The sequence below is a fragment of the Callionymus lyra genome, chromosome 5 (assembly GCF_982586985.1).
Source record: "Callionymus lyra chromosome 5, fCalLyr1.hap1.1, whole genome shotgun sequence".
Lineage (NCBI taxonomy): Eukaryota > Metazoa > Chordata > Actinopteri > Syngnathiformes > Callionymidae > Callionymus > Callionymus lyra.
Window position 1 is genome coordinate 23701584 of NC_141822.1, and position 11057 is coordinate 23712640.

The 11057-nt window shown below is 38.7% G+C and overlaps 1 protein-coding gene across 1 annotated transcript; it reads left to right on the forward strand.

Moving 5' to 3' along the window:
• Nucleotides 1–650: 650 nt before the first annotated feature.
• nhlh2 (nescient helix loop helix 2) lies at nt 651–2193 on the forward strand. Its single transcript, XM_087792568.1, has 2 exons — nt 651–1529; nt 1638–2193. The coding sequence occupies exon 2, from the start codon at nt 1692–1694 to the stop codon at nt 2061–2063; it is 372 nt and encodes a 123-aa protein (XP_087648694.1). The 5' UTR covers nt 651–1529; nt 1638–1691; the 3' UTR covers nt 2064–2193.
• The last annotated feature ends 8864 nt before the right edge of the window (nt 2194–11057 follow it).

Sequence of the window (11057 nt, forward strand, 5' to 3'; positions counted from 1 at the left end):
TTGGTAACACTTGTGCTATCTCATGGTCACGGTGACCCAAATGCCCGAAAACAAATGTCTTTGTGGTATCCCTTGTGTTGTCTCTGGGTCAAGGTGAACGACCATAAACACATTTATTTTTTCGGTCCTTTATGTCACCTTGAACCTGAGGTAACACAAGGGTTAATTATGTTTTTATTGACTTCTTCTATCTTACAAAGTTTTTAAAATACAAATAACGGAAATAGGAAATTGTCTTTTTGTTATTTGAAACTTTTTATATCCAAACCTATTATCTATACTGTTAATACTATCTGATCCGAGATACTTTGAATTAGTTACATTTTTGTTTTTATGACACATTATAATCTTATTTTGTTTATTTTTTAAGGGGACCTTCTTTTTCAACATAATTGAAATACTATTTTAATTACAATTGGTTCCTGCTTCATCCTGAAGGGACGTCTTATTTAATAACCTTTACTATCACATCAAATATTTCCGTTGTTTTTCATCTGTTGAAAATAAATACCGGCATAATACGGGTTTACTTTGCAAAATCATGGAATTATTTCAGATCTACAAATCATATCAGAAATATTTAGACCTTAATATTGAACATTTGTATTTAATGTTTGAAACTTGGCATTTAAACACCAAATAACATTTTTAATTTCAAGGTCCCTCTTGGGCAATGGTTCACCTCATATTTTATTTTTTTATTTTATCGATTTATATTAATACTTCCTCTCGCTGCCATATGCTGTAGCAAGCAACACCTTAAAAAAAACGAAAAAAAAAAACATTTTTAATCATTTACCAAAACACATACTCACCCACCACACTGCCCCCCCTCTCCTGATTTTTCCCTTTATCACACACACATCCCTTCTTTCTCTTTGCCCTCCACTCCCACGGGAGGTAGAGCGCTTGAGGGCTGAGGGGCGTGAGGAGTGTGTGTGTGTGTGTGTGTATGTGTGTGTGAGAAAGAGAGAGAGCGAGAGGGAGAGAGAGAGAGAAGGAGTGAGTAAGAGAGGGCGGCGTTAGAACAATACCGTTCCTCAAATATATTCCATCCCCTCCGTCCCTGAAGTGAGCCTTTATTAGTCGGGATGGTTCGGATCTTATCTAACATTTGACACTCGGCTGGAAGACAGAGTGGAACGAGGAAAAAACATCCCGGATTATCCGCCCTCAGCTGACCAGAGATCAGCGCTTCTTATCTCACACATCTTTGTCGGGGAAACACGCGGATAGACAAGAAGCCACTTTCAGCATCATCTATTGTCTCTCCTCCGCTGGACACTTGACACTCTTCTGATAACCATCTCTCAACATCCCTGGATCTTCTCATCTTTTTTTTTTTCTTCTCCCCCCCAGATTTTTTTTTTTTTTCAAAACTCAGACCCAAATGTTGCTTTTCAAAAGAAAGTAAAGTTTGTCACTTAAAAAAAAAAGAAAAAAGTCAAGTGTCGGCTGATGGTGTCGCTGGAATATGAGTTAATCTGGAGTTGAAAAAGAGTTGAAAAATTGTCGCTCAACTTTGTGAGGTGAGTCTTAAACTGAAATAAGAAAAATATAAAAATAAGATCCATATGGTTCAAATGATGGATGAAAAAAAACACGCTTGATATATCGTTTATTTATCTTTTTTTCAGGTGCTTCCAAAAAAGAGTGACACCCGACCCCCCCACCACAAGAGAGACCCAAAAATGATGCTCAGTCCGGACCAAACGGAGGCGGACCTCTCCTGGACTCAGTCCGACCCGGAGTCGCTGCTCAACGGCCTCAGGTCCGCGGGCTGCACCTCGGACGAGCCGGCGGAGGGCGAGGAGCGGGTGAGGTGCAAATCCGACCAGCCCTTGAGCCGGGAGGAGAAGAGGAGGCGCCGGAGGGCCACGGCCAAGTACCGCTCGGCCCACGCCACCCGGGAGCGGATCCGCGTGGAGGCGTTCAACGTGGCGTTCGCGGAGCTTCGGAAACTACTCCCCACGTTACCCCCGGACAAGAAACTTTCCAAGATCGAGATCCTCAGACTGGCGATCTGCTACATCTCGTATCTCAACCACGTCCTGGATGTTTAGATCCGAAACACCTTTTTTTGCGCGAGAGATTTGGACTCGTGGTTGTTTTTTTTTCTGGGGGGTTAAATGTCGACTGATCATTTTCTGAAGCAGATGATGTTCATAATGTGTACAGGATGTCTATTTTTTAGGCCCGGATTTTAAGGAGGACTTTATTCGTAAAAAAAAAGGCCTTTAAAACGTGTCTAAATTAGAAATTCCTACTTTTTTTTGTTAAATTGGCTGTAAATATTGACTCTTAAAGAGGCAGCTCTCACGCGGTTGTTCATGGATGTAGGAGAGAAGTTTGGAGACAACGAGAAATGATGAGCAAACGTCTCGATTTTTGAGTCGCTTGTCAGATGGAATCATCCTTCACACACATGCCTGCTGGAGCCATGACTCTTGGTGCTGGAAGTCACTTGGAGGAAAGTTTCACGTCATCGAACCATGTTTTTTAAAAACCGTTACTATTTAATTCAAACGATAAAACTTGAAAAAAAAAAATCAGTGTGACCAAAAATATACCTTAAAATGTCTTAAATGTTTTAGATTTTGATTTAAAAAAAACAAACTCAAATGACAGTGTTATATGCTTAATTCGTTGTTTTGATTTCGTCCACAAGTGTGTCCATAAAAAATACTGCTCTTATCGATTTATGGTAAGAACGTCCCTTGATTTATTCACAATTAAATTATTAGTTTTTGTTTTAAATACACACGAATAAAAAACAATCAGTGAATGATAAAAAAAATATTAGAAAAGTCGTGAAATATATTTTTTTGCAAATCAACGAAAATACAACCTTCTTGTCTTTCTTATCTTGGCAGTAAAACGGACAAGTGATCCATCCCTCCTCCCATCATCAATCTACACCTCTAAAAAAGATGTAAGAAACAGAAAGAACGGATGTAAACCACATAGCTGCTTTAGACTTAGGTTAGATTTCTCCGAAAAGGGGGGAAAAAAACAGATTTACTGCGTACAAGTGCCACTTCTGACGTATAAAATTGTGACCTTAATCTTTTTTTTTTGTTGTTCTTCAATGGAGTTATTTATTTATTTATTGACTTGTTTTAAATATATTTATTTATTTATTTATTATAGGCTGGCGTCCTTTTAGTAAAACTAATGTATATCTGTTTGTTGCTTCTATTTTAGTATGTGGAATATGTTCTCTGTGAAAGGCACTTTCTGTTCATCCTATATTGTTTGTCAAATTATTTAATGTTATCATTTTTGTTTTTGTTCAAATGTCTGCTGTCTATTCACAGCAACGATAAGCACTTCAATATGGAGCTTATTATGCCTCCATAAATGTTTATTTCCCTAAACAGGCGAGAGGTGACTGAGAGATTAATTGGCATCATTTTAATGTGAGAGGGAGTCAGCGGTCATGATGGCGAACTCTCTCTGCTGTGACCAAAAAAGAACCACAACAATTTTCTTTTTTTTTTCTTACTACCCAGTTTGTCTCTGCTATATGACGTGATTTATAGTGAAGGGAAAAACATATCCTCTATCCAAAGATTTTTCTCTCTTCAGGGTTGTGTAGCTACTTGTTGCTTTATGCAGATCTTTTGTAGTAGAGGTGTTGTGTGACAGCTGGTTTCTAATGGACAAACTTTCATATTTTCCGCTGTTATTTTTCATTAAAAATACGAAAATACTTGGAAACAAAACAAGATGTTGTTGTTGTTGTTGTTTTTTTAACACGCGTGACATCTGCTCCATACATGCGTGCGCACACGTTAGATGACGTAACGCACTTCCACGCAGACATAGAAGCAAGTCAAGTAAGATCACTTTCGCAAATTCATTTTTTAAAATACTTTTCTGGTGATTTAAAGCCTCCCAAACCGCAGTGCGCTTTGAGTGTAATTCCTCGCTCGTTAGTGGCGTGGGTGTGGCGCTATGACGTCACCGGCTCCCAGGTGGCCTATTACAAAAAAAAATCAAAAAAATAAAAGGATAATCATAATCTCTATGTCAGTATTTAATATGAAAAGGAAAACAAAGTGACACTGAAATTAAAAGCATAATGGAGTAGAGCAGGATATATTTTATTAAGGGTAATAAACATATATTACCAACTACTGAATTACATAATCTTCTTATAGAAAGAAAAAGTCCCAAATGAATACATGCATTTATATATAATATATAGACAGGCATGGGTGAAACTGAGTTTTTTTTACACAGCCTAATTGAATATTTAAACAGTGATGATTCAAGGATAAATCTATGCACTGAAATTACATGGTTAAAAGGAGTCGTATGTTTGCTTGCATGCATGTGTATGTGCTTTCATGTGCATGTGTGTGTGAATAAACCATTGCTGCTGCTGATCAATCAATGATGAATTAATATTTAATTACCAAGTGAACAGAAGGAGTTATTTTTTATTTAACCCACAGAACACACACTTGCAAAATATAGCATAGATAAGGAAAGAGATTCTCTGTATAGGTTTACTAACAGAGATAACAGCGTCTGCACGTATCTGCTTCAGAACTGAAATCAAAGTTTGACTTTAAACTTTCATCCACTCGCAGTTACGGATGCTTACAAGAATTTTTTTTTTTATGTGCCGCAGTGTAATAGGTACCGGTGGATACACTTTTGTCATTTCAAACTCTTAATTACGTAACTTTAAAAGAGCAGACACAGACACAAACATTTAGGTTAACTAGCTTGTCAAAAAGGAAATCAATTGCTGATCCAAAATATAAACATGAATCAGCAGGATCTATATTTTTACAGTGTCAAGTGAAAACTTTATTTGTGAGACCTGTTTTAAACTTCCAGCCTTAGCCAAGACTTTCCATCTGTTCTTTTAACTGGATTTAGATCAAACCGAGGGTCTCCTTTTAGCAGCTGATAATGTTGATATCTCCATTCTAAGTCTTTTTTATCCCAGTTTGACACTGTTGATCATACAATTATTATCTGTGGTGTAACACAATGTTTAGTTTATTCATTAGGACCATATCCTGTACTTGCAAATTATATCAATGTAATGCAGATACATATATATAAATGTAAAATACAAATAAAGTATTGGTATACTTATTATTGAAACAGACATTTATGTTAAAACATGAAAACAATAGCCACGTCTTGCCCATTGCAACAGGTGCATGTTTATATAAGTGCCTTCAAATGAATTAAACAAAAATAAAAAATAGATAGAAATACAAAAGGCCTGAGGCAGGTCTCACAATTGCAAGTTAAAAACCTTTGAAGAATCCAAACTTTTTTATCCAATAGCTTTTTGGTTAAACTAACACTTTAATGTATCGTCCATTGTGTAATCCATTCTTTAGTCTACTTGACTCGTAGCATGATGCTAACATTTCTAGATGGTTTAACCTGATTTCTGCTAGTTGTAGTTCTGTACAGGGAAGATCTCACCTCTGTTTGAAGACAACGGTTCTGTTGGTTAGATACATCGATGTCATAAGCCATGTTTGGGGCCTTGATGACTTCGCTAATAGAAGTTCTCTAGAAGGAAGACTTACAGTTGAAAGATTTTCTCAATATAAGTTGCAGTGAATAAACTTCTGGGAACAATGAAAGTTTGTTTTAATTAAAAATTAAAAAAGTGTCGGATGGAGGAAAGAAACTTGACCATTAGAAAAAACAAAATTATCAAACCTTAAAGTCAAAAAAACATTACTATTTTATGTTCATGGTGCTGCAACGAAGCAGTGAAACAGAAAAGAATCAAACTCTTTTTTACTTTAATATTGGATATAATTGCTTGAATTCCAATATTCTGATATGTTCATACTTGACTGTGCACTCCAGATTAAATCAGTGTGCACCTCCACACACACATACACACACCGCCAGATTCCCCAGCCTGCGCTCGCGCAGTGGTCAGCAGCTAAAGGCAGTGGTAGCCTCCATGTGTGCTCCTGGCTGAAAGGCTCTCTCATCCCCAGAGAGGGGGCAGGTGTTACTCCAGACGAGCCAAGACAACCAAATTACTGGCCGTCTGGCACCTCCCGTGGGAAACCCGAGGAGAGAAAGAGAGAGGAGGGTTGAGAGAGATGGAAATTTATGAGCGAGCTCACGGCCGAGATGTGATATTGCCAAAATGGTATGAGCAAAAAGGTCCAAATATTTATATTCATTTGCAATATAGGCCGATCCCAGCTTCTATAAAAAGACCGGATGATGTTGGGGCGCTTTAATCAAAGCCTTATTAGGAGGTGTAAAGTCAAGCAAATTATTTATTGAACTGGTGTCCACAGTGGGAGTCAAAGTCAATCTTTCATCCTCGGGAGGAGGCAGGTGTGGTGAAGGTTTCCCAGGAGCAGATTTTCTTATTTCAAATGTTTTGTACGTGTGGCAGTTGAAGGGAGAAGAAAATGTTTTCAGCTCAAGGGCCTTGTACATCTCTCTCAATTCAGCATCCGCCACTTTTTCCGTGTCCGGCCCTGCAATTATGGAGGCGACTTTTCTGTTGTCGGCTTAGTTTTTCTGACCCTGACACCCAGCAAATCTGGAAAGTTTCCTTCAGTTGAAATCAAAGTGATTCATAGGCTTTTAAAAAATGGTTTGTCTTGGGTTTTTCAACTCGCTATGAGGTCTGGTAAGTGGTGTAGATTACTAATAAATTGGGACATCAATGGTATAGTTATATTGCTTTAGACACATGTTCAATGTTAACATTGAAAATAAAAAACATGAGCTTTTTATTTATCATGTTTTTCACACAATTGTTCTTATTTGTTTCCTTGCACCCCCGTACTGGTTAATTGATGAGTCATGATATTCTGTGGCTAACAGAGTGGTTCACTGTATGTGTTCTGTGTTGGACTGGCCACCTTTCCAGGGTGTCTCCTGGTGATTGCCCCAAGTAACTGGGATATGATCCGTCATCAACTATATTTTGCACCACAGACTGGTTAAATGTTGACATCATTTAAAGAGACCGTCCTTTAGATACAAATAAAGGTAAAATAGCTCAAACAAAAAGAACAAACAGACGTCAAAGTGCATGAAAAATCATGAAACCCATTTCAACAGTAATAATCAATTCAGCAGAAATTAGATGAACTTCCTTTCATTCTGTCTTGGCCAGTATCAAAATTAACCGACCAGTACCGGGCCCAGACCCAGAGGTCGGGGAACAATTCTGGTGAATGATATATGTACACCAGGATGTTTTGTGGCCAAAGTTTAGGTTAATAATCTCTTAAAAGATCCCATGTCAGGCAAAGTAGGCCATTTTGGATTTTTTAGTAAGATTTTTGAGTAAATACAACATTATTGTTTCATGATGTTTTAAATTGTTATATACTTAAAAGAAAAAAATTCAAAATACCCACCTCAATAAAATCAGGTAAGTAAGTAATATTTATTTATATAGCGCTTTTCGAGACCAGGGTCACAAAGCGCTTAAACAATCAAAACAATACTCAAAAAAGTACATACTTTAAAGATCAAGATAATACTGAGAACAACACAGGAGTTCGAGAAATTCAAGGAAAAGCCTGAACAAATAGAAACGTCTTAAAATGTTTCTTAAAGGAGTCAGTAGACTCCATCATTTATTGTTGAATGAACTGTATGTAGGTAAGTTGGTCATAGTTTAGAATTTCGATGAGAAGCAAAACTTGTGAGCTTTTTCTAGTAAAATGTAATGACGTCTGAATTACTTATACAGTATTTTCTTTAATCTGCTAGATGGGGAAAGAAACCTCATCTTGTATTTTCTTTCAAAATCTGAAATTATTTTACTAGAACAAGACTGAAACACTTTCAGATTTTTTAAGTATATCAGGAGTTTTTGATAAAGGAAGTTTGTCATCGTCTATTTGGTCAGTAAGAAAAAAGACTTTTCGATATATATTTCAAGACATTTTTTACAGCAAAATTGTCTTATTAGACATAATGATGAGCAACATTGACCTGAAAAGTCCAGATAAGCTTCTTATTTTAAGATATTAAGACAATGATGCTGCATTAAGTAAATAAGTAAATATTTGTAAATGCGCCTTTCTCAGACCAGGGTCACAAAGCGCATTAAAAATCAAAAACAAAAAACAGTTAAAATATACAGTATACTTTAAAAGGCCAAGACACATAGGACAAATACAGCAACCCCAAGAAAATTAGCCGAAAAGCCTGAACGAATAAAAAATGTCTTTAGATGTTTCTTGAAGGAGTCAGTAGATCCATCGAACGAAGAGAGAGGAAGATCGTTCCAAAGCTAAGGAGCAACACCTTGGAAGGATTTCTCTCCTCATCAGTAACTTCTGATCCACCGACCTCAGAGCCTAAGCTGGGGTGTAAGGCTGGATCAGATCACTGATGTAAGGAGGAGTCTGACCATGAATAGATCTGAAAGTAAGAACCAGAATTTAAAAATGGATCCTGAAAGAAACTGGCAGCCAGTGATAAGTTTTAAGGATTGGGCAAATGTGAGTTCTTCTACTAGAGCAGGTCAGAATTCTCGCTAAAGAATTCTGTGCAGGCGTGACACATTAAAAATGTCTACCAATGAGGTTAGAAACATTTTCTGTCGCAATGTTTTTGAAATAAAGAATGATATACAGAATTAATAAAGTTTGCTTATCTTGCTATATCAGGATATTTTTCTTTTTTTAGTTCTACGACTTTAAAGCAATTCCAATGAAGTTTTTTTTTCTGGAAGTTTCAGTTAAATGTGACAAATAAATTCCAACTGATTTTTCTTGAATCGGGACTTAAACACTGTTTTTTGCAGTGTAATAATTTAATATATACAGATTTATTTGGGCCTGGGACCCTTGAAATAATCAATGAAAAGAAAAGACCATGACATTCAGGAGAAGAAAAGAAAAAGTTGTACCAAACAGAATGTAATTGTTCTTAGTGCATTAAAAGATAACATCCAGCTGGTGGTCTTGAGGTAAATGGCTGTGAGAAAACCAAATTGAAACAAAAGTGCTTTTAAAAAATGCCATGTTGTCTTAGTCCCGGGCCTCAATCTTCCCTGGGAAATGTTTTTATTTGAAAAAGAGCGAGGGAAGAAAAAGTGCCAATATGTTGCACCAACAGATTGTCCTCTTCAGAAGACAAAACAAGCTCTGTGGTTCTGGCAGTGGCGAGGAGACAGACTTCTGCTCCAGCTTATTGAATGGACGGGTCCATCTGTACGTCGCCCATGAAGCACTACAAGGCCATTTGTGCTCCTCATCCCATAAGCTTCCGCAGCATCGACTCCTCTTCAATTTATTCTTTACAAAAACCCGGCAGAAGGGGCAGCGGAGAAGGAAGTGACAGGAGAAGCCCGAGCCCGAGCTGAGGGGCAGTGCAACAGCCTGACGCTCCTGTGAGTGCAAGTGTGTGAGAAAGTAGCACGTTTTAACCACAAACACACCTCGCCCCACCCCTTCCTTGCCGCACAGCGGGCTTATGTAATGGTGGAGGCCGATGGGTGACCATATGTCAGGAGGTGTGGGCAGACGGTGGGGGGATTATACAGTGGCCATTATCAGCATCCTTCTCATCGTCATTCAGGTACACTCAAAGCCCGGAGACACACACTGTACCCTCACACACACACACTTCTAGAGGGCTGTGTAAATTGGACAGGGAGAGAGAGGACGACAACAAACAGCCATATGTTCACAGTGACTAACAACATTCGGGGGGTTTTCGTCCCGCTTCATTTTTTTTTTTTCCTCGTCTCTCCTTGTCGCAAGTGTTGGTGTCGGCGGAGCCCTCTGCACTCCCGCTGGCTCGCCCTTGCCATCAGTAAAACCTCCCAACACTTGTGTCTCCCTTTGGTGGTCCCCGTGAAGAGGAGGGTGATAGGTGCACGTCCTAGCTTCATGTCCTCCTGCGAGGAATATGAAGGGTTCTTGTACGCCCTGCAGTACAAAAGCCACGGTCCATGTGTTGAAATGCAGCCCCCGGGATGGGCCGAATTATCCCTGCCTACTTCACCAGCAGGGACCCAGGGCTTGAGCTGGCTCGTGGCCCTTTGTCTCCAAACAGATGGAAATGTGCAGAAGAGAGAAGTAGGGAGGAGGCAGAGGTAGAATGGACAGAGGAAGCGAGGGAATGGAGGAGGGGGGGGGGGGGGCAGAAAGAGTCAGTCTGTTCTCATTAAGTGCTGTATTGAAGACGACGTCCCCCTACAATGCGTCAGCAGCCGCCGATGGTTCCAGCCTCATTCAGGCTCACGCTCGGACCATCTGTACAGGGGCCTGTCATGAGGTGTGCGCGCATGCATTAGGAGCCGCACACACAGCACCAATCTGGCCGGTTAAATGAAGATATTCATTGGGTTTCAATTTGGTTAAGATCTTTGAAAATCCAATTGTTGTGGAGGTCTCATCGGTGAATTTATTCAACCTCCTGCTGTCTCCTTCTCTGACTCACGAGCGACGCTTTCTAAAGACACAATGACACATAAATTAATGTTCGACAACGGCAGTGTTAAGATGTGATCAACCTGGATTTTTTTTTTTAATAGCTGAGACGCTTTAATGGTTTCAATGGCTGCAGATGAAGTAACAAGTGAATGAAAAGCAACAGTGTGGGCCTCAACCCTGCTCTTAAAACAGAGGGAACATTACAGTCATTCAGGATTTAATCGCTGCCTCTTAATCTTTATCGACCTGAGAAATGAATTGAACTTTAATTTGACATTTTAACTAATTGTTTCTGCCACGTTTGTGGCTGTTTTGTTTACTAGTATGGACAGTTAATAAGGTGTCCATTAGAGGAAGATCTGGTGACACGATACGATAGGTTGCAGTATATTGCAATACTGTAGGAACCAAGATATATTGACTTTGTTTTGAAGATTGTTAAAAAACTGACATAGCATAGTTAACCCTATTTTCCCAAAGGGAAAAGGGATTTTCCTAAGTGGTTAGTAATGGTAAATCTAATCTAATCCAAACACACAATGCTGTTACATTCTTACCACCAGTTTATTGAAATCTATCAGAGGTTCTATATTTGTATTTTACAAGAGAAGCAAGTGTTGGTAATTATTTTTAAAATAA